Genomic DNA, 24,656 nt, shown 5'->3' with positions numbered 1-24,656 from the left:
TCAGAAAAAGTTTTAAAAGGAATGCACCTTTATAGGATTAATGCTACACACACAATGCAATTTTTAACAATAATGCTAACATAATTGTGCTCACGAAACGTCACCTCAAAATTCAGCCAGTTCCACAAAGGGCAAATTACGAGTGAAACACTTGCACCCATTTGTAAATATCATTTAAGTTGCTTTCACTGAATTGTGATTAGGGCATGGACGTTCATTTATACTTGCTCCAATTTCACAGGCACAGTTAGCATGTGCAAAGTAAAGGATCACCAAATCCCAGCTCTTCCATACAAATTATTATGGTTTTGCTTCAGTTCAGCCAAACCTTTAAGGAGAACTAATCCCTAAAAATGAATGTGGCTTAAAATGCCCCATTTTACATACTGAACTTATTGCACCAGCCTAAAGTTTGAGCTTGTCAATAGCAGCAATGATCCAGGACTTCAAACTTGTCACAGGGGGTCACCATCTTGGAAAGTGTCTGTGACACTCACATGCTCAGTGGGCTCTGATTGGCTGTTGAGAAGCTAAGCTTAGGGCTCGTCACTAATTATCCAGCAGAAAATGAGCTTCCCTGGCTGTAATATAAGCTGATGCTACAGGTTTGCCGATTATTAAATTCTGATGCTAATTGCACTTGTTTCTGTGCTGTCATGTCTTAATTATCTGTATTAATTACTAATCAGCCTTATATTGTGACATTTCTATTCTATGTGTACTGTATATTGTGAGTGGGTCCCTAAGCTCAGTAAGTGACAGCAGCACAGGGCATGTGCAGTGAATCAGCAGAAAAGAAGATGGGGAGCTACTGGGGCATCTTTGGAGACACAGATCTTTACTGCTGTAGGGCTGTGGTTGCCTTGGGCTGGCACAGAAGCACAAAACATCATGTTTCTTTAGTTAGGCTTTAGTTCTCCTTTAAATGATTTCTAGTTCAATTGTGGCAGCAATGATAGAAATTATGTGAAAAAAAAATATTTTGGATACGAAACATAGTAATTTGCACCTCGGTCTGCATTAGTGAGCATCTCCGTGCACTGCTCTTTACACCACAGTCACAGTGCATTGTTACTATGCTTATTTTCCTTAAACTAATTAATATTGTCATGGAAATATCACTCAATACAGGTATGGGATTTGTTATCCAGAACACTTGGGACCCGTGTCTTTCCGGATAACTGATCTTTCTGTAATTTGGATCTTTGTAATTCAAAGGTTTTTATTGTTTTAACATTTTCATAAACAACCTCACAGTAGACATCAGTCAGGCATTGGTATAAAAGAGGAAACAGTTATTAGGATTGATTCGTTACTGAACTAACGTCCAACCAGAGGCTGTTAAGATAGAAGAGCAAAGAGTAGAAGAAAGTCGACAGAAGAAGAAGGGGAAAAAGAGAAAAAAAAAAAAAAAAAAAGAAAAACAAAGAGGAAGGTTGGGGAGGGAAAAAAGGGGGGGGGGCAAATAGAGTCAGACTAGGCCATGCTACATTTATGAGGTCAGTTGGTCATCCAATCTTCCTTCTGTCTTTTCAGGGTATAGGCCTATGTCCATCTATACATGATCTTGCTGGAAGTAATAGTCTCATGTCTGGTCTTGAAAGAAATATGCATCTTTCCACCTCTTCCACATTTGCATTGAGATTGAGCTAAGTTGTAATTGCCTGTTGGATCCAAGCGCCATTTGTTCATATGTAAGGTTTGAGTCTATTAGTATCATTAGTTCCCTTTTGCTTGGTACTTCTGTCGTTTTCCAGTATCTGGGTATCAAGAGTCTGGTCGCCGTCAATATGTGAAAGATCAGGTGCTGTATTTGTTTCGGAAACTCGTCGAGTTTATAATTTAGCAACGCAAGCGATGGAGTTAGCTTCATTCTTAAGTGCGTTGCCTGTTCCAGGATTCGTTCCGTGGATAGCCACAGATCTTTGATTTTTGGGCACTGCCACCAAATATGTAGTAGGTTGCCGTCTCTCTTGCAGTCTCTCCAGCAAGCTTTAGGGACATTTGGATAGTATTGATTGAGAGTGGTTGGAGTTTTGTACCATCTGTAGAACAGTTTTCTCGAGTTTTCAATATGATTCGTGCATTTTGAGAGTTTGTACGCTGTGTTGAGCATTTTTATCCAGTGTGGCGTGGGTATTGTAATTTGGAGATCTTGTTCCCATTTCTCGAAATGCTTCGGTTTAACTTCCATATCGTCTTCTGTGAGCAGTTTGTAAATTCGTGCTATGCCCTTGGGGCTACGTGGGTTGCGAGTAAGTAATGGTTCAAATGGCATGTGTTTAGTGCTGCTTGGCGTTCTGGTGGTTCCCAATAGGTGCTTTATCTGGAGGTATTTGTAGAAATCGTGCGCTGGCAGGTTGTATTCCTTGGTTATCTGTTCATAGGTTTTGATGAGGGTGCCATCGTATAGTTGGCCTATCGTGGTTAGGTTTGCATTTCTCCAGTTTTGCAAGTTAAGGTTTGGGATGTTTGTTTCTAGCATCTCCACTCCCGCCTGGTGTGCTGGATAATGTAAGAGTGGGTCCTTTTTAGAAATCCTAGCCCAGATATTCATTGCTGTTCGAGTGGTATGGTTTGCTGTGCGTTGCCCTACTGCTTCATTCATGTTCTTAGTCCATATGAGTCCTTTAAGCTTGAGGGGAGATATGGAGTCTTGTTCCAGTTGGAGCCAATGTAGTTCTTTAATTGCAAGGTTCCAGGCTCTCATTTGGTCCAGTACTGTGGCGTGGTAATATTTTTCTAGACAGGGAACTCCGAAGCCTCCATCTTGTATTCCTCGTTGCATAAATTTTTGTTTAATCCTAGGTTTCCGGTTAGCCCAGATAAAGTCTTGAATGGTTCTTTGTGCTTTGCGAAAATAGGTTTGTGGAACCGCTATCGGTAAAGTCCTGTATAGATAGATGAATTTAGGCAATATCATCATCTTGATCGTTGCAATCCTACCCAGCCATGATGTGTATAGAGGAGACCATTTCTGTAATTGTTCCTGTACCTCTGTTAATAGTTTGGGATAGTTCGCCTCATACGTTTTGGTTGCGTTACTGGCTAGTTCAGCACCTAGATAGTTTATGGAGTGGGATTGCCATTGGTAAGTGTATCTGGCTTGCAATTTGCGTATGCTCTCTTTTGTCAGTCCTATCGGCAAAATATGTGATTTTGACTCATTAAGTTTATAGTAGGAAATAGAGCTGAAGGTTCTGAGAATTTGTGTGACAGCTTCTAGTGACGGCTCCGGATCTGTTAGTGTTAAAATAATGTCGTCTGCAAACATTGCGAGTTTGTGCTGTATGCTCGCCACCTGTATGCCCTTAACAGACACTGAGTCTCTGATTGTCCTGGCAAGGGGTTCCAACGTAAGGTTAAAGATGAGAGGCGATAATGGGCAGCCTTGCCTCGTTCCGTTAGTAATTGGAAATGATTTAGATAGGAATCCCATGTTATTTACTTTCGCAGAGGGTTTGGTGTATAGGGATAGTATGGCATGTTTAATTGGACCTAGTAGGCCATAAGATTGTAAAGCAGAGTCCAGATAAGTCCATTCGACTCTGTCGAAGGCCTTTTCGGCATCTAAGCTAAACAGTATAGTTGGGTCCTTCCTTCTCTCCGTTACTGCAATAAGTGACAACATTTTCCTTGTGTTATCTGGGCCCTGCCTGCCCTTGATAAATCCTGTTTGATCCAAGTGAAGTAAGGAGGGCAGTATTTTCGCTATTCTATTAGCAATAACTTTGGCGTATAGTTTCAGGTCTGTGTTTAGTAAGGATATGGGTCTGTAGTTTCCACATGCTGTCGGGTTTTTCCCTGGCTTGTGGATCGTTGTTATTGTAGCCGCTAACATTTCCTCCGGGAAGGTGCCTCCTTGAAAGACATGGTTAAAGAGATTTGTGAGGTGTGGTACCAGAATGTCTCGAAAGGTTTTGTAATATGCGGCTGTGAAACCATCCGGGCCAGGAGCCTTCCCTATGGGGGTGGCTCTAATAGCTTCCTTTATTTCCTCTGCAGTAATGTTAACATTCATCTGGTTCAGTTGATCTTTCTGTATTTGGGGTAAGTTTGCTGCTGTGAGGAACTTTTGTATCGCTTCTTTGGTGGGTTGTGGGGTGGTTTTATCTTGTTTTAGATTATACAAGGAAGAATAATAGTCTGCAAATTGGTCTGCTATGTCCTTAGGATTTGTAAAGGATTTGCCGTCTGAGGTGGTTATTTGTGCTATTGATTGGTTAGTTTGCTTCTGTTTTAGTTGGTTAGCTAGTAATTTTGTTGCTTTGTTGCCTTTTGTATATCTGTGTAGTTTTAATCGTTGCAGTTGCCATTCCACTTTTTTGTTTTCGATACCTTGAATTTGATGTCTCAATTCTACTATTCGTTTTGTTGAGGCTTGGTTTGGTTGTTGTTTGTTTCGGGTTTCTAGGTCTAGCAGTTGAGCCGACAGCTGACTAAGGGTGTTTTCCCTGTTCTTTTTTGTAGTAGAGGCAATTCTTATAAGTTGCCCTCTAATGACTGCTTTATGCGCACACCATAGTGTGGATTGTTCTATTTGTGGGGTCGTGTTACTAAGAAAGTAGTCACTTAGGGTCCTCCTACAGTCCTCGATGTTAGTTTTATTTTGAAGTAATGAATCATTCAGTCGCCATTGGTATTGTTGCCTAATCCTTTGGGTAGTATCTAGTGATATCTCAATTAGGGAGTGGTCTGCCCAGGTGCTTGACCCTATAGCCGACTGTTGGATAGCTTGAAGAAGATGCTTATCCACAAAAAAGTAGTCAATGCGGGAATATTTAGAATGAGGATGAGAGTAAAATGTGTAGTCCCGTTCAGTTCCGTGTTGCACTCTCCATACATCATATAACAGCCCCTGTGTTAAGTGTTTTTGCAAGGCTTTGGCTTGTTTAATTGCTTCTTGTGGTTGTGTGGTCTGCCTTGAGGCTTTCGTGTCTAACTCATATTGTAGAGAGGTATTGAAGTCTCCTCCAAGTATTATGTGGCCCATCTTTTCTTTGTTTATTTTTTTGAAAAGACTATTATAAAATCTTGATTGACGTCTATTCGGACTGTAAGCACTGATTATGGTGTAAGTTTGCTCATATATCTTAATGTTGAGGATTAGATAGCGACCTAGTGGGTCTGAGTGTTGATTCATTAACACATGCGGCAATTTTTTATTTATCCATATGGCTACTCCATTTTTCTTCACATCGTTTGAGGCGTATATTTGTGTAGGGAATTGTTTCAGGTTAATAGCCATTTGTTTGTGGCTCGTAAGGTGTGTCTCTTGCAGTAATAGAATATCTATATTATGTTGTCTACTCCATTGTGTCAGCTTAAGTCTCTTCTGTGGACTATTGAGGCCATTTACATTTTGTGAAACTATCTTTATCCCCATGTTGATGAGTAGAAGTAGTGCTGAATTAGACTGGACTCACCCTTGATTGTACATTTCTTGGCAGTCTGTTCTCGCAGGAGACTAGAGGATGGACCTTCGAGGCTTCTCCGCTGACAGTCTGGACTGAGATCATGTGGTCTTTCTTGGCCCCTAGGGAGTGGGGGATTGGGGGTGGGGGAGAGTTTATAGAAATAGCAAGAAAAGAGATAGGAAACATAAGCGAGAGACAAAAACATTAGCATGTAAAATGCAACATATTTACAACAATACTGCAGAGGTATTGGATCCTGGTGGGGGGGAAGCTCTCTGACCTCTGTTGGTCTTCTGTTGCGGGTCAAAATGTTCAATGATAAGCATAGACTTTTTCGAGCTTCAAGGGGTTGGGGGGGGGGGTTGGGAATATTCTTGGTTATAGTCGAGCTCTCTAGCTCACGGGATAGTTAAAACGTCTCTTTCGCCTTAAGTTAGGCTTTTTGGTTGGCCCTGTATCTCGTACAGGCATCTATTGCGTCTTCAGGTGTCTGTGTCAACCTCCTCCGAGATGGGTTGTGCTTTAAGGCTCTTCCTGCTTTGCCTAGTTTGAGTTGCCCATTCAGGTTGCAAGCGAGACCTCTTTGGAGGTTTATCACCTGTTTTGGTGTTGGTTGGCTGCCATAGGTTCCATTCCTTCAGTAACTGTTCTGCACGTTGAGGGGTGTCCGCCACTACAGTTGACCCATCCTTAGTGATCAAAATTTTTACAGGATAAAGCCATCTATATTGGATGTTGTTATCTCTTAGTATGGCTGTTATGGTTGCAAATTCCTTCCGTTTCTGCTGCGTGTAGCTGGAGAGGTCCGCAAAACATTGTAAGCTGCTATATTTATCCGGGATATCTTTCTTGTTTCTAAAGCTGTATTGCAGCTTCTCTTTTACATAGTAGTAATGTATCCTCGTAATGGTGTCTCTTGGGGACCCAGGCGGGGCGTTTTTTGCCCGTGGTAACCTGTGTATTCTATCCAGCAGCGTATGGTCCGGCGGGACATCCGGGAGTATTTCTCTGATCAGTGTGCATACATAATCATTTAGCTCTTGAGCAGTGACCTGTTCGGGTATACCCCTTATCCGGACGTTATTGCGTCTGTTACGATCTTCTAGGTCTGCTATTTTGGCTGTCAGTTTTTGGATGTCTTCCTCCATGGTATTATTAGCATCTATTACTTGGTTATGTGAACTAACCAGTTCCGCCATTTTGTTTTCTAGATGATCAGTTCTCTCTCCCACCTGTCTAATATCTTTGCTCAGAGTAGATACGGCAGTGCGAAGGTCATCCTGGATCTCTGTTCTAAGGTCGGTTAGAAATTCCCTCAGTATTGCAGCTGTGAGCGGTGCCCGATCTGCCTTGCTATCAGGTTGCCTTGGGGATCTTCCCTCCTGTGGAGCACGGCGTGTGGGACTGCTTTCCGCTGAAGTGCCACCATCTTGGGAGGGAGACCTCGCTCCCGATAGCGTCGCTGCTTTCGGGTAGAAAGCTGTCATCTTCATTGGGGATTCTTTCTTCTTGTGTTTGCCCATGACTATTGGTAGATGCACTACTGCTGGTATGTGGAACCTAAAATATTTTGCCAATCAGCTCTAATCTTTCATCTCCCGTGAGTGATCGCTCTTATTTTAAACGGCCATTGTAAACAATGAGGGTTAAACTCTTTCGCTGTTTCTGTGACCTGTCTGTACTGCGGCAGGCAGCTCAGCAGCTGAGTTTGCTGCTCCACTGATATTCAATGCCTTCTGTTTAGAGAGAGCTTGCTGCAGTGAGTGGTCCCAGAGGCACCTTTATGGAAGCAGGTGGAAGTAGGGGGGATTCTATCCTCCTGTGCTTGGGAGTGCTTCTACTCATGTGCCACAGTCCCTACTCAGCCAGAACCCCTGCGTATTGCTCTGGGCAGTAACAGCTGTTGTGGTAGTAGTAGCTATTATTATTATGGGCCCAGCAGGACAGGGTTGTAGGGCGGTAGGCTGGTCTAAAGTACTGAAGCCTTTAATGGTGTGACAGTGTCCGTTAGGGCTGTGCAGCTTGAGATTGTGGCTTAAATACAGGGCCCCTCTTGTTGTAGGGTCACTTACCCCTTATGGCTGCAGTTTACAGCCTCTCACAGGCTCTGTACTTGTTTTGGGCGGGAACCGCGCCGATGGTCACTCGCGTCTGGGGAGGCCCGCTTACTCGAGTCCGCGGCTTCACCTGCTTGACTAGGCCGCACTGCGTTTTCAGCTCCAGAAGCAGCTAGAATGCTCGTTTTTTAACCGGATCAAAACTAGCCGGTGTAGCAGTCCAGTGGGTACGCTTTGCAGGGTATTAGGCTGTGGAGTACCCAGAATCAGGGGGTTTCCTCTGGTGCCCCCAGGAGCTCCAAAATAATGCGGCCGTTCAGCAGCTCGGTTAGCCACGCCCCCCTGTAATTTGGATCTTGATACCTTAAGTCTACTAGAAAAAAATGTAAACATTAAATAAACCCAATAGGCTGGGTTTGCCTCCAATAAGGATTAATTATATCTTAGTTAGGATCAAGTACAATCTACTGTTTATTATTACAGAGAAAAGAGTCTATGGGAGACAGCCTTTCCGTAATTTGAAGCTTTCTGGGTATTGGGATCTCTTCTCTTTCCTTGCTCCTTTATTGTAGTATTGTATTGCAGTCCCTTCCCATAACCAAACTAATATTAGTTATTAGATCCAGTCGCTGTGCTCTGTTTGGAAATTTAAACACACACATAACACATTTATCTTAAAGAGAATGAGGTATAATATTGGCATATGACAATTTTAAATAACACTTTTTAAATGACAGAAATTTTAAATAAATACATTGACATTATTCCATTAGCGGAGTCCTGGACTTCTCATATGGTACAGTATAATTTATGGGTTAGGTTTCTCTTTTATACCTCCTCCAGGTCTGTTAAATACATTGATATTATTCCATTAGCAGAGTTCTGGACTTCTCATATGGTACAGTATAATTTATAGGTTAGGTTCTCTTTTATACCTCCTCCAGGTCTGTTAAATCTACAACGACTTTGATGAACAAGGTGTCGTCTTTAATGTAACAGCCGTTCTTTGGGTTTTCCAGTTGTGCGTGTGAGGCAAATCGAGGACAGCCCGAGGCAATGTTCATCTCACTGTCGGGTCTCTTAAAGCTACTGCTGTTGGGATCAGCTCTAAAAATGTCAGTGATGTGATTCTTCTTCCTACTTTGGTCCAATAACATCAGCGTCACCTTCTGCTTGAAAGGCCAGGGTAAGATGGAATCAAACTCTCCTTTCATTACCACAAAATATAACGATAGAAAGGAACCTTTTCCTGAGCCGTCTCCATTTAGGTAGGCTCGAGCACAGAGGCGGTAACCGCACCAGCTGGTGTAGAAGTGCTGGCTGAATATGGATAAAGTGCGCCCTTCTATTGCTTCTCTTTTCTTCCTCTCATAGTCAGCGATTTTCCATATTAGTTTGCCATTGTAACTTGTACCTTCCAAGAGCCTAAACCGCTCCTCGTTGCTAGTCATTTGCATCTTGTGACTACTCAGCAACATGTCGTGCTTTTTGAATTCACAGTCCAGGTTATCTGCAAATGAACAGAATGTGTCAGAAGCAGGGAATTAAGGGTTCTGCATCACAACTGTTAACAGATATGAAAAATTACTCCATAAATCAGGGCCAAACAGTTAAGATACAGAGTCCAATATAACTATATGTAACTGATATAAGCTGGCATGGTGAAGACATTGGGCTCAAGGACAGCTTTTTTTTTTTTGGTTGAACTCCCTTTGTGGTTCAACACCTTGTTCTCTTCACCAAATAATGTTAAATGAGAAGGAAAAGTTAAAATTAAGTAAGCTTTATCAGAAATGTCTATATAAATACACCAGTAAACCCTCAAAGTAATGCTGCTCTGAGTCCTCTGTCAAAAGAAACACAGTATTTCTTTCTTTCTATTGTGTACTCATGGGCTTCTGTATCAGACTTCCTGTTTTCAGCTTAAACCTACAGGGCTAGGGCTTGAGCATGCTCAGTTTGCTCCTCTCCCCCCCTCCCTCCTCTCTGCTGTAATCTGATTTTTTGGAAGACCACAGTTAGACTGGGCCCCATGGTTAGATTTTCTAAACTTGATTCTTAGTGAAATTTAATTCAGATGACCAAAAGGTAATAAGAACTTTTGGGACACCTATCCCAACAGAGGTTAACATATTTTGGGTGACCGAATTAAGCCCCTAGAAATCCATCTTAGAAAATTTAATTATCTGGCCTATGACAAATAATTTGGCACAGCCATTGTCCCTTGAATTTACCAAAATATAACCAATAATTTGATTAAAGGGGTGGCTCACCTTTAGGTTTAACTGTTAACTTTTTGATTGCAACTTTAAAGGTAACTTTTCAATTAGTCTTCATTATTTTTTTTTAGTTTTTGTATTATTTGCTGTATTATTCTGACCCTTTCCAGCTTTCAAATGGGGGTTAATGACCCCATCTAAAAAACAAAAGCTCTGTAAGGCTACACATCTATTGTTACTTTTTATTACCGTACTCATCTTTCTTTTCAGGCCTTTCCTATTTATATTCCAGTGTCATTTTCAAATCAATGCATGGTAGCTATGGTCATTTGGACCCTAACAATCAGATTGATGAAACTGCAAACTGGAGAGCTGTTGAACAAAAAGCTAAATAACTCAAAAACAACAACAAAATTAAAACCAATTGCAAATTGTCTGAGAATATCACTCTCTACATCATACTAAAAGTTATCTGAAGGCGAACAATCCCTTTAAGGGCACTGTCATTATAAACAGAAATGAGCATGGTGCATATATAAACGCCATGCTGAATATTTACACCTTTACTCAGACTTGTAGTAGACTGGAAAACAAACAGACAGCATAGAGGCAAATATACCAATATGATCCTTGTAGGTCTCCATGGTGCTTATCCTCTCCTTGGTAGTCTCCAGAGTGTCTAATATTGGCCTCAGGTCAAAGCGACTGTGTTCTTTGCTTACTAGCTGTAGAACTTGTTCTTCCAGCCACACAGATTTATCAATATAACTGGCAAGAGTCTAGGAAATAACAGTAGGAGGAAAGAAAAAGTAAAATTCGTGACTAGTATATTAGTATGAAAATGCTATATTCCTTCCATTACATAGGGTGTTAATAAGACATTAGAGAAGACACAATAAGTAAGTAGAGTCATTTCCCAAAGACTATGTGCCCATTGAGTAGAATGTCTTCCTGATGAGTAAGGGAACCAGGACACACAGACCAGTTCTTCCAGAGTGGCTGTTAAATATCAACTAACCCTTTAATATGATCGTTTCTTTGACGTGCTTTGAGCAAATTCAGGTTTTCGTTTTTTGAATTTATCTTCCATTCCCCAAACTTTTTGCAACTCTGCAAAACACTGTGTATACAAGCAAAGCACAACAATGCAACTATTTAAAATGCAGCCAGTGCAGCACCCCAAATACCGGTAGGGATGCACCGAATCCACTATTTTGGATTTGGCCGAATACCGAACCCTAATTTGCATATGCAAATTAGGAGTGGGAAGGGGAAAAATGTTTTACTTCCTTGTTTTCTGACAAAAATCACGTGATTTCCCTCCCCGCCCCTAATTTGCATATGCCAATTAAGATTCATTTGGCTGGGCAGAAGGATTAGGCCGAAGCCGAATCCTGCTGAAAAAGGCAGAATCCCGAACCGAATCCTGGATTCGGTGCATCCCTAAATACCGGACAATCAAATTGTAAGACAGATGCTGCTTCTCTGTCTCAAAGTTGGTTGATAACTTGTTGATGTAAGTCATCGGCCAACCAGATTCTCCTCTCTGAGCAATCTGTGATTATCATTTAATACTGCAGTTTTTACTGCTAATTAAACTAAATCAAAACTGAGAATGTATTTATTCTGCATAGTGAAGGAATATTTGTGACCAAGTCAAATCACCATAGTGCTTGAGAGAGGATTCCCATTGCTACCAGTAAATTGTCCAAATTGGTTGCATTCATTCTCACACCATTTAACAGTGTCTGATAGCTTTTGGATCTGGTGCTCCTTCAGTTTCAGGTTCTGCTGTAAATCCAGCACCTAAAAAACAAGTAAATGTGAAAAGTAATCTAGGGAATTGAATAGAAATATACATTCAAGGCAAGCAATATGAGGTTTGACAAGAAAGGGAAGACAGAATTGAAGAGCTTTTTATAAACATAAATTTGTTGGGTTTGGTCACAATTTCATCCAATATGTTTCTTTCAAGACATTGATTTTTCCCCCCCAACATTTTCTCTTCTTCAGATTTGCTGATAATGTTCTGAGAAAGGTTAAACAAAGACTAAGGGGCAGATTTACTAAGGTTCGAATTGAGTTTTTTTGGTCAAAACTCACATTTTGAGTTGGAAAAAACGAAACTCTAATTTGAGATTTATCATACCTCAACCCTGAAAATAACTTGAATTTGATAGGTCGCCATCTAAAACCTGCAGAGTTCATGTATAAGTTAATGGCAGAGGTCTGTTGATCCATTTGAAGATGTTAATAGCCTTCCTGACATTTAAGTTTTTTTACTTTCAGTTAACTGATTGATTGTTGATGCTTTCTAAATAGGCATTTCTATTGGTTTTCTAATGGTTTATAAAAATAATTAAGTATTCATCAAGGTCTAAGACAGGTGTAACAGTTATAGAATTGGAAGTACCAGAATACCCTGAAAACAATCAGCTATTGTATTCTGGGAGTTATTTTTCAAGAAGATCATGGGAAAGGTGAAACCTTTAATCTAATAATCATAATGCTCTTAAAAGGATGTTCATCTAAATCTATTGAAGCTTATTGGCAAAATTCAAGTCTTGACATTTGCTTTTTTTGGACAAATATCCATGATTTAAAGTGTACACCCTCTCCTTATCCTGAAACCAAAAGATAATACACAAGCTCATAGCAACATAGAGAGATAAATGGGACAAAGCCAACAGACTATCAATGAGCAGAAAATAAAGCAGTGAAAGGGAGAGCACAAAAAAAGAAGGGGTGAAGAGGGGTGGAAAAATAAAGGGATGGGGGAACCAGACGTGGATGAACACAAGAGGAGAAAAAGGGGGATATAGGGAACAAAAAATAAAAAAAAAAGCACATAAAAAGGAGAAAGGTGGAGATAAAAATTATGGCATATCGGTGCTTTAAGATTAAGATAAATCCCATTAGCCATAAATAAATTAACCAAAATATGTATAGCATGCCTTGCTTAGTTCTCGTATAACAAACCACAACAGACAGTACCTGTTCTTCTAGCTTCATATTCCTGTTCAAAACATGGAGCATATGATCCCTCAGAAATGTATCTTCGTGTTCTTTCATATTGCCTCTTTTTACCTAGAACAGGGAGAGAATAAAATAAACCACAGCAGGCAAAAAATATTTCAATTCACTGGCGCGCCCCAAAGCAAATCACTCTCATCACCCTGCGCCCCCATGCACTCCCACAGTGTTGTGTGGTGAAGGGAGAAGTGACGCGTCATTGAGCTAGAGGTGTGCAACAGCAAACATAACGGTCAGCTTTGATATGGACATCAGCATCCACAGTAAAGATGGGTTTTGTGATTTTAGGTTATTTATGACATGTTAGAGAAGGGGTGTCGAAAATGTAGATCGGGATCTACCAGTAGACCTTTAGCTGGTAACATAGTAAGTTAGGTTTAAAAAAGACATGTCCATAAAGTTCAACCTTTTAACTCTATTTTAACCTGCCTGCCAGATCCAGAGGAAGGCAATCAGTGTGCCATGGTCCGCACCCTAAATTCAGAACCAATGCTAAGCACCCTGTTCTCGGCTCTTGGTTCTGCCTTTAACAGCCGCCTTTCACCTCGGGAGGAGCCCTCGGCTAATCAGATGCTGCCAGGTCTTATTAAGAGAGGTGCTAAAGCGAGGGGTTCTGAACGAGCAAAGGGGCACGACGGAACAGCAAAGTCTTTTGGGCAGACAGTCACGGTACAAGGCTTAGACAGAAATCGTAGTCAGATCAGGCCGGTGCAGACAGTATTCAATCGGAGTCAGACAGGCAAGGGTCAAAGCCGGGGTATCAATCAAGAAGAGTCAAGACAGGCACGGGTTGGATTACAGAGAGTAGAATAGTCTGTTTACCAGGCAAGGGGTCAGAATCACAGAAGACATCAGAATCAAGACAGACAGGATCACAAAACAGTATACAGATTAGCTCCCAGGAACTCACTAGGTGAACTTATAACGGGCAGTGTCAAAATGTATTCTGTGGCTTTAAATACTTTTGAAATTCGCACCCTTTCCCGCTGGCGTCAACACGCCAGCGCCTACAAATACAGAAGACGCGCGCGCCCTTAGCTAACTGGCGCAGAGGCGAGGCGGGTGTCCCTACTGCACCGCTGGATCACCAGGGAGGCAAGTTGTTACACAGTGATCAGTAGGGATGGGCGAATTTGACCCATTTCGTCAAAAATTCGCTGCCGGTGAAATGTCGCTGACACCCATTAAAGTCTATGGGCGTCAAAAAAATTGTCGCGCAGCGAAAAAATTTGACGCGCATCTTTTATGGCCGTCATTTTTGCTGCGAAAAAATTCGCCCATCCCTATTGATCAGTAGATCTCAAGACACCAAATGGCTTGTCTAAATCATCCTCCTGTTTCATGCTTTTCCTTCAGATTTTTTTTATATAAAGGTTACATAAGAAATAGTTGTTTGTTAAATATGGCAATATGCATTTTCTTATAAATCAATATTTAAGTAATATTTTCCACGAACAGAAAGCTAACAATGCTTTTATGGACGCATATCATAATACGGCAACATCACTAAAAGTAGACCCCCGCATTAGTAAAGTATGGGCCCTCCTGTGTTAGAGACATGCATTTATAAATGATCATACTTTAGATTAAATAGAAAGATAGATACATAAATATATGTAGATATGATAGATAGATAGATAGATAGATAGATAAGAGAGATAGAGAGATATATAAATAGATAGATAGATAATAGATAGATGATAGAAAGAGAGATAGCGAGAGATAAATAGAGAGAGATGATAAAAATATGAATAGATAGAGAGATAACTAGATAGAGATAAATAGATAGCTAGACAGAGATAAATAGATGTTCAACTAATGACACCATGTAAGCTGTATTATTCCAGGGTCGAGCAATCTGCAGCCCTTCAAACCCAACAACTGATTTAAAGAGTTACTGATCCCATCTTTTTGCTTCATTTCCATGTAACAGCCCAGATATTCTTTAGTTTTAAGACTTTTACATTTATAGAATCCCTTCTAACCAAAATAGAATTCTCTTGAATAAAAACACAAAGCAGTTTTCCCACCCATGGTAAGGCAGCCCATTGCTTGCTAGAGTTACTGATGTGAGTAGGAAGGAGAAAAACAGCAACAGAATTAAAACATGTACTGGGGAAATTGCTGTCTTCTGTATGAAGTCAACTGTAGGGAACAATGAACAGAATTAGGCTCATTACTAAGGACAAGGCACAAGTGCAGGAGTATTGCAGGACGCAAAATCACAGCCCTTAAAGCAGGGGTCCCCAACCTTTTTCCACCTGTGAGCAACACAAGCATGAAAAATGTTCCTAGGTGGTGCCATATAAGGGCTGTGATTGACTACTGGTAGCCCCTATGTGGACTGGCAGCCTACAGGAGCCTCTCTTTGGCAGTACACCTGGTTTTTATGCACCTAAAACTTGCCTCCAAGCCTGGAATTCAAAAACAAGCACCTGCTTTGAGGCCACTGAGAGCAACATCCAAGGGGGTTGGAGAGCAACATGTCTTAGAGTCTCCTATACAAAACACTTGTTTCTAGTCATTGCAAAGAACATTCTGTATGCTTCATCAGTTATAAAATCCAGTGCATATTTCACATGCAGAAAATGCAGACAGCTACTTCAACACATGCAGGGGGATTTAGGGCAAGAAGTTTGGACCCAAAGGGACAGAACCTTTGCTTGCAAGAGCTGGAGCAAAGCTGCGGCAGATGCTAAATTGGAACCTTGAGCAGAAGTGCGTTACGTTGTATAAATAGGTGTTAATTGTAATAATTTAATTGTCCTTTCAATGTATCAGTATCACTATCACTCAAAATAAATGTGCAAAGTGAGACAATAGAGAAAGATCCGATACCTTCACATTGCATCCATAGTTAGTGAAAGGACACTGTAACTCAGCCTCGGGGCACACATACAAGTGCTTATCCAGCTGTGGAGGAAAAAAAACTTCTTGTAATTATTTCTCCCAGTGAAAAGGAAACCATTGCCCAAATTGGCTGAGAGGTGGGTTTTGTTATTACCTCTGTGGTACAGAATTGGAGCTGTGCCTACATATAACCAATGCAGACTTTCACCCTTTAACCCTGAGTGCTTAGATTGGGCTACTACACTTTCCTTTTATATTTCCACATGGCATTGGTATATTGGAGTCTCGCAGGTGAATGGTATAATTTGCCTCTTGACGCTTAACTATGTTACTGGCTCGGCTTACTGTTTAAAGGAGTTGTTCACCTTTAAGTATGTTATAGAATGGCTGATTCTAAGCAAGTTTTTAATTGGTCTTCGTTTTTTATTTTGTATAGTTTTTAAATATATCCCTTCTGCTTCCAACTCTTTCCAGCTTTCAAATGGGTGTCACTGATCCCATCTAAGAACAAATGAACTGTAAGGCTACAAATGTATTGTTATTGCTACTTTTTAGTTTTTCTGCAAAAAAAGTTGTACATTTACCTCCCTGTGTGGCTGGTCAGTCTGTAAATTTCAAAGAGAAACCTGACATGTCCCTTTTCCTAAATATTTGGTTCTGAATTTCTCAGTAGCAGTTGCAATGCATGTGAACATGATTTTGGAGAACGGATCTTACTCAGAACTTACCTCAGCCCTTGGACATGTGACAGGGCAGGCATTTGGGCAGGAGACTGGATACAATGGACAATACAGGCCTACGTGAATCTGTAAAAACAAATAGATATATATATTATAGGGATGCAACAAATCCACTATTTGAGATTCGGCTGAATCCCCGAATCCTTCGTGAAAGATTCGGCCGAATACCGAACCGAATCAGAATGCTAATTTGCATATGCAAATTAGGGCCAGGAAAAGTGGAAAAATATTCTTATTTTGTGATGAAAAGTCACGTGAATTCCCTAGCCGCCCCTATTTTACATTTGCAAAAGATGATTCGGTTCGGCCAGGCACAATGATTTGGCTGAATCTGAATCCTGTTGAAAAAGGCAGAGTTCTGGCCGAATCCCGAATTTGGTGCATCCCTAATATAATATTAAGTTATTATTTCATTATAATAGTCGCTGCTGGTCATTGTGATCATAGGTACAGAAAGAAATTATGTCAGAAATGTAATAACATTAGCAAAATAGCATGTTTGGCATAAAACAGAAGGAAATGGTTTGGGATGCACCGAATCCACTGTTTGGAATTCGGCCGAATCACAGAATCCTTCATGAAAGATTTGGCCAAATATCGGACCTAATCTGAATCCTAATTTGCATATGCATATGGACAGGAAGGGAAAAAGTGGAAAAAACATTTTTTACTTCTTTGTTTTATGACAAAAAGTTACGTGCTTTCCCTTCCTGCCCCTAATTTACATATGCAAATTAGGATTTGGTTCAGCCAGGCACAAGGATTCAGCCGAATCCTGCTGAAAAAGGCTGAATCTTGGCCAAATCGCGAAATCCTGGATTCGATGAATCCCTAGAAATGGTGAGACCTGGCTAACAGCAAAAGCTATTAATCATGGTTGACGGGGTCATCAAATCTACATGTTAATACTAGGAGAGTCAGTCGAAAACAATGAAGAACAGTTCGACAGGAGTGTATTTAATGTGGTTATTGGTAACATGCAAGCAACATCTGTATAATAATATATAATGAGAATAACAGATAGGATGGTGCAGATAGTAATAAAGGACAGCAAGCAGGAATTTGCAGAGGGTACAAGTTATCAAGAGCCAGGAGTGAAAATTCGAGGATGATTTTATGGCCAGTTGACTTGCACATCCAATACACAATACAGTATCTCATTACCGTCAGGTTGATGGAAGCCATGATTTGCTTGCAGTATATGCATGCTTCTGGCCTTAATTTACACTCTGATTCCAGGTGGCCTTTCAACTCTTTCCGGAGCATTTTGTCGTGACATCCCTCATTGCTACACTGGGTCGTTTCATACAGACATTGCACCAGGTGCTCCTGTAAATGGACAATACAGGTTTGAAGAATAAAGCAAAGTGATTTGCAGAAATCCATGTTTTTAATACAGGTATGGGTTAAGTTATCCAGAAACCCATTATCCAGTAAGTTCTGAATTACGGAGAGGCCATATCTCATAGACTCCATTTTATCCAAATAATCTAATTTTTTTTTAAATGATTTCCCTTTTTCTCTGTAATAATAAAACAGTAGCTTGTACTTGATCAAACTAAGATATAATTAATCCTTATTGGAGGCAAAACCAAATGCTATGTAAGGCTACAAATCTATTGTTATTACTCAACTTTCTTTTCATGACTCTCCTGTTCATATTCTTATTCAAATTATTGCATTCCTGCTAGCAACCCGAATTGCTGAAATTGCAAACTGGAGAGCTGCTGAATAAACGTTAAATAACTCAAAAACCAAAAATAATAAAAATGAAAACCAATTGCAAATTGTCTCAGAATATTGCTCTCTACATCAGGGATCCCCAACCTTTTGAACCCATGAGCAACATTCAGAAGTAAAAGGAGATGAGGAGCAACACTAGCATGAAAAATATTATTGGGGTGCCAAATAAGTGCTATGATTGGTCATTTGGTCGCCCCTATGTGGATTTCAACCTACATTGAGACTCTGTTTGGCAGTACACCTGGTCTTTATACAACCAAAACTTGCCTCCAAGCCAGGAATTCAAAAATAAGCTCCTGCTTTGAGTCCACTGGGAGCAACATCCAAGGGGTTGGAGAGCAACATGTTGCTCACAAGCTACTGGTTGGGGATCACTGCTCTACATCATACTAATGGTTAATTTAAAGGTTAACACAATACTTATCACATAGCAGCTATCCTGTGCATGCACGCTGATAGTGAACTTGGGCTTTCTTCATTAGGAATAATTAGAACAATATTGGTAACCTGAATATGAACAAATGCAATTCTATACTCACCTGATATCGTCCTAACATGACTTTTACATCACAACCAGGAGAGTTTTTGCAGTAAACTAACAGATTGAGGACTTCTCTCTTACAGCAGTTGTCCTTGAATATCTAGGAAAAAACAGATTATGTGATACTATTAAGAGGTTACTGGTAAATCTTCTGTGCCCTATATGTACTTAATAGTCTAAACTACTAGCTGATTTAAATAAAGTTCAGACATTACTGGGAGAATTTGCCTTCAGCTATTCATTAATGTTTAGTTAAAGTTAGATCAGTAACATCCTCAGCAAATATCTAGGGCTATGGCATAGCATAGGACCTTTCGCTAGTGGGATTTAGCTTTAAAGCAGCTGTGTACTTAGATTGTACCATTTACAGTTACATTTTACAATAATGAATTGCTTAGACCAACACTTTTAAGGGGTGTAAACATCATTCGGTTCAGATTTGATGGGCTAAAATTCATCCCATTTTGGTGAGTCCTCAGACTACCTTATTTTTTTTCTCATTGTCCTCTTGCTTTCAGATTTCTACTGCAGAAGGAGATTACTTGAAACATAATGGGGGTTATTTATTAAAATCCAGATGTTAAAATCTCGAAAATGTTTTTTCCACTACAAAATGTGAATTTTTCAAGAAAAAAAAAACCTAGAATTTTCCAAGACTTGTTATACCCCGATGTTGCAAAAAGCCTGAATCGGAAAAATACACTATCTCAGACCTGTAGAAGTCCTGTATAAGTCAATGGGAGATTTCAATATGAAGTTTTCATGGTCTGAACTGGGTTTTATCCCAAAATCTGACCTTTTCTGAGTTATTGGTCAAAAACGTGAAAAGTCGAGCGATTTGTGGAAAAAAGACAGAAAAATTCGTGCAATTCTGTAAAAAGCCCAAAAAGATTAGAGCATTTTGGGTTTTAGCTCAATTTTATCGTTTTTTTCCGCAACCCAATTTTTTTAAATAAATAAGCTCAAATCGAGCATGGGAGTTTGGTCATGGTTTTTCTTAAAATATTAGATACATTTGGATTTTAGTAAACAACTGAAATATGGGTCTGCACCTTTCTAATAACTTTAGGTTAACTTTAGGTTTCCAGACAGCTCATTCTGACTGTACAGGTATGGGACCTGTTATCCAGAATGCTGGGGACCTGGGGTTTTCCAGATAACAGATCTTTCTGTAGTCTACTAGAAAATCATGTAAACATAAAATAAACCCAATAGGCTGGTTTTGCCTCCAATAAGGATTTATTATATCTTAGTTGGGATCAAGTACAAGCTACTGTTTTATTATTACAGAGAGAAGGGAAATAATTTTTAAAAATGTGGATTATTTGGATAAAATGGCATCTATGGGAGATTTCCTTTTTAGTAATTCTGAGCTTTCTGGATAATGGGTTTCCAGATAACGGATCCCATACCTGGACTAACAGCCCATTCACTGATCTGCTTTTTGCATTTCTGTTATACGATAGTGGAAATTAGCAACATATCAGTTCAGGGTATCAGAGGTTTGTGGCGCAAGAGAATAAATAAATGGTTTCAAATTACAGGGCCTCCTGGTAATGGTAAAAAAAATAGCAGATAGATTTAGTCCTCGTTTCCACTGAAGAATGAATAAAACAAATTGATTCTAAATAAGAAGCAAAACCACGATATTAGCAAAAGAAAATATTCCACCTACCTCATGTGGTTTTATAGTTTCCATATCTATTGGACATTGTGGTGTTTCGCTGAGGTCTCTAAAGAAAAAAGTTATTAGGAAAAATCAGTTTTGTTTCCATAACAAATACGGAAAAGAATACTTGTGATACTCACATGTAGCTCACATATGACACATTATACGTTAAGGAAGGATTTCCCTAGTGCATCTAGTTTCTTGTTTCCCCAGGCAAGGATCTCATAACCTCTTACAAACTACTGTCTTTTTTGTTCCTCTAAGGACAGAAATTTATTTTGCTTTATATGCCTTTAACTCATTTAGAATTCGTAGGTCACAGGTAGATAAAAAGAATGTTTACATTTTACTCCAAAAACACCTCAGACAACCCAAAACATACCCTAATGGACCTGCAGCCTGAGCTTCTGAGATTGTGTACTAGAGCAAATAAACATTCTCTCCAACCTGCCTTCAGGCTGCTCCCCTTTAGGGTAAGGCCACACTAAGCGATAGCGCGGCGATTTGACTCGCCGCGACTATTCGCCGCGACTTTTAATCCTCAATCGCTGGCGAAACTTTGGCGCTGGCGTCTATGGGGAATCGCTGCGTAAAAACACACGCGGCGATCTTTTTTCTATTGTCGCTCGAAATCGCCTCGCTAGGCGATTTCGAGCGACAATAGAAAAAAGATCGCCGCGTGTGTTTTTACGCTGGCGATTTTGCGCGATTTCCCATAGACGCCAGCGCCAAAATTTCGCCAGCGATTGAGGATTAAAAGTCGCGGCGAATAGTCGCGGCGAGTCAAATCGCCGCGCTATCGCTTAGTGTGGCCTTACCCTTATACCTGTGCTTCGGCCCACTCCTTTGTATGTGGGTGGACAGCCTTAACCTTTGCACTATAAAGAAGCAATTTTTCAGTTATGGCCACCCAATGCTATCTTCAGTAGTAGATATGCCTGGGGCAAAAATGACTATGTCAGTCCCTATTATTTATAGAAAATGGGGCTATCCAACCAATGGCCGTAAAGGAGAATGAAAGCCATTTAAAACCTTTGGCTCCCTGCAGAGTCTACTTGGTAATTAATTCAATAATAGAGACAGACATCTTGGGCTGTATAGCTGTATAACAGTAATATTAATGTTAATGCTGCCAACTGGTGCTAAGCACCAGAAAGTCCAAAGCAGATTCAGTTACATGTGACTTTAAAGGAATTGTTCAGTATAAAAATAAAAACTGGGTAAATAGGCTGTGCAAAATAAAAAATGGTTCTAATATAGTTAGTTACCCAAAAATGTAATGTATAAAGGCTGGAGTGACTGGACTTGTTAGGGCAGGGGCACACGTCTCTTCTTCGGGGCGACAATCTCCCTGAACTGCCTTCCGCCTGCTATAATGAGAAAACGCCAACGCAATGGCATTCGTGGCGATTTGATTTCCAATGTCGGCCAAAGTTGCCTCACGCGGAAACTTCGGGTGACTTCGGAAATCGAAGTGCCACGATTGCATTGGCGCAAGCGATTTTTCATTTTAGAAGGCAGAAGGCAGTTCAGGGAAATTGTTGCCCCGAAGAAGAGGCGATTAGTTGCCAAGCCAGTTGCCCTAACATAATAGCCAGAACACTACTTCCTGCTTTTCGGCTCTCTTGGTTTCCACTGATTGGTTAGCAGGCAGTAACCAATCAGTGACTTGAGGGGGGACATATGGGTCATAACTGTTGCTTTTGAATCTGAGCTGAATGCTGAGGATCAATTGCAAACTCACTGAACAGTTATGTCCCATGTGGCCCCCCTTCAAGTCACTGACTAACTCAGAGTTAGAGAGCTGAAAAGCAGGAAGTAGAGTTCTGGCTATTATGTTACACATCCAGTCACTCCAGCCTTTATACATTACATTTTTTGCTAACTAACTATATTAGAAACATTTTTTATTTTGCACAGCCTATCTATTTACCCAGTTTTTATTTTTACACTGAACTGTTCCTTTAATAAACATGATGTCTATAGTGATGCAGATAGGGCCAAAATCTATCTTTGTGTAATATGTCGATACCACGAAACAAAACAAAAATGCTGCAAGTCTCTACTGTAAACAAGGTAGCATGTAAAAATCAGCTAGCCCTTTCTGTCGATTTTTGTGGTTTACACATAGACCTGAGCTTAGTTATGGAACCTGTGCTTGAAACTGTGTGAATAGGCTCATAAATACACGCTCATATAATGGCAGATGTTCACAGGCTAATGTACGACAAGATGATGCAGGGAGCCCTTTCATGAGAAACTGAAAGATCTCCACGAAGGTGGAAGTCAAACTTACATTAAGTTGGAGATGCATTTCTCACAAAACCTGTGACCGCATCCTGTCTGGTGAGGGTTGTGAAGAACCAGGTGGCAACTGGCGCACTTGTAGCGGTCTTGTAATTGCTCAACAAATAAGTACCCCTGTTTGGGCACGAAGTCCAGGGAAACTGCTGTGCTGGAATTCTGTCTTGCAAATGTCACCGGGAGAGGACAGAGGTCTTCGCAGGCCATGACGAACCCTCCAATGAAGACGTCGTAACAAAATGTTAGTGATTTGCCTTAGTCAGTCAGGTAAATACAGGTATGGGACCTGTTATTCAGAATGCTCGGGACCTGGGGCTTTCTGGATAACGGATCTATTTGTAATTTGGATCTTCATACCTTAAGCCTACTAGAAAATCATTTAAGCAATAAATAAACCCAATAGGCTGGTTTTGCCTCCAATAAGGATTAATTATATCTTTGCTTGGATCAAGTACAAGCTACTGTTTTATTATTACAGAGAAATCACTTTTTAAAATTTGGATCATTTGGATAAAATGGGACAGCCTTTCCATAATTTGGGTTTCCGGATAATGGGGCCCATACCTGTAGTTATATATTTTTATAGTGGGCTTCTAAAACATCCCAACATTTCCCTCCCCCCTGCTGCAGGGATCATGGTACCCGCCAATCAGGAATACCTAAACTTTGGAATCAATCTTCTGAGGTCTGGGAAGTCAGCCTGTGACTTACTGCATGAAAAACGTTGTTGCAGCAAAAATATATATTACATTATATAAGGGAGGCATATGGGCAGTGGGAGACCCTGGCATGTCCCTACCTTGTGCATCATTCAGGACATGCAAGGAAGACTTGCCACAGCAAGCTATGCATAATGAAACTATGTACTTTACCCCCTGCCTGTACAAGCTGCTCTCTTTGCTTTGAGTTGGTTTTTAAAGGACAAGGAAACCCCCATCAATGCCCTAGTGCAGTGCTGTCAAACTTCTATGGTACCGAGGGTACTTTAAACAGCACCCATGTTACCACAAGAACTTTTTTACGGCCATATCCACATTAATGGTAGTAGCACACCTAAAACCGTATGGTTGATGCTCACTGGAGGGATATAACTCATCACTCATATGTGAAAAATGTCATATTAAAACATACCCTTAAAGGAGAAGGAAAGGCGTTGCGCACTTGGGGGTGCCAAATGTTAGGCACCCCCAAGTGATTGTAGATACTTACCTGAAACCCCTGGCCGGTGCTCCTATCAGAAGAAAACTGCACCAGGCCGGATTATATCAGTGAGCACCACGGAGCGATTCACTTCCGTCTTCTTTCTTCAAATTTCTTGGGGCAAACGCATGCACAGTAGAATGAAATAGCCAACTTCTTAGTTAAAGTTCGGCTTTTCGTTCTACTGTGCATGCGCAGCCGCGCGAAGAAGATGGAAGAAGATCGCTCTGTGGTGCTCACTGGTATAAACCCCGGGCCAGTGCAGTTTTCTGCTGATAGGAGCACCAGCCCGGGGTTATACCAGAGCACCACGGAGTGATCCTCTTCTGTCTTCCTCTTTCCTTCACACAGCTGGTAAAAAATCAGCTATTTTGTTCAACTGCACACGCGTTTCCCCCGGGAAATTTAAAGAAAGAAGTAGACGGAAGAGGATCGATCCGTGGTGCTCACTGGTATAACCCCACGCCGGTGCAGTTTATTATGATAGGAGCACTGGACCGGGGTTTCAGGTAAGTAAATACAATCACTTGGGGGTGCCTAACATTTGGCCCCCCCGCGCTTACCTTTTTCCTGCCGGGAGGGAGGTCGGAGGGGCAGCCCCGGAGCAGGACCCACAAGGGCTCGGGGCCTATTGGGTTTTTCCCCGGTGTATCGCCGACCCAGTCCGGCAGCGTATGGCACACACAGGGAGCATAGGGCAGGCAGAGTATGGCACACACAGGGGGCATAAGGCAGGCAGAGTATGGCACACACAGGGAGCATAGGGAAGACAGAGTATGGCACACACAGGGAGCATAGGGCAGGCAGAGTATGGCACACACAGGGAGCATAGGGCAGGCAGAGTATGACACACACAGGCAGCATAGGGGAGACAGACTATGGC

The 24,656-nt window shown here is 40.9% G+C and overlaps 1 protein-coding gene across 2 annotated transcripts in view; it reads right to left on the bottom strand.

Annotated features, from left to right (window-relative positions):
- traf5.L (TNF receptor associated factor 5 L homeolog) overlaps nt 1-24,656 on the bottom strand; it is a 32,565-nt gene that overhangs the window by 2,939 nt on the left and 4,970 nt on the right. Inside the window, exons 3-12 of one of the 2 annotated variants that reach the window (XM_041562532.1) lie at nt 22,566-22,788; nt 20,276-20,333; nt 18,599-18,700; nt 17,481-17,645; nt 16,305-16,382; nt 15,565-15,639; nt 12,688-12,780; nt 11,359-11,499; nt 10,313-10,472; nt 8,410-8,984 (exon numbers count right to left, since the gene is read on the bottom strand). In XM_041562532.1, the coding sequence (XP_041418466.1) occupies nt 8,410-8,984; nt 10,313-10,472; nt 11,359-11,499; nt 12,688-12,780; nt 15,565-15,639; nt 16,305-16,382; nt 17,481-17,645; nt 18,599-18,700; nt 20,276-20,333; nt 22,566-22,780 (1,662 nt within the window). In that variant the 5' untranslated portion in view covers nt 22,781-22,788. Of the gene's footprint in view, nt 1-8,148; nt 8,985-10,312; nt 10,473-11,358; nt 11,500-12,687; nt 12,781-15,564; nt 15,640-16,304; nt 16,383-17,480; nt 17,646-18,598; nt 18,701-20,275; nt 20,334-22,565; nt 22,789-24,656 lie in introns of those variants that run through there. The other variant, XM_018262575.2, reaches the window with a different exon arrangement.

The sequence above is a fragment of the Xenopus laevis genome, chromosome 5L (genome assembly GCF_017654675.1).
Source record: "Xenopus laevis strain J_2021 chromosome 5L, Xenopus_laevis_v10.1, whole genome shotgun sequence".
Taxonomy (NCBI): Eukaryota; Metazoa; Chordata; class Amphibia; order Anura; family Pipidae; genus Xenopus; species Xenopus laevis.
Note: the sequence above shows the minus strand (reverse complement) of the source record. Positions and strands in the feature narration are given on the sequence as shown.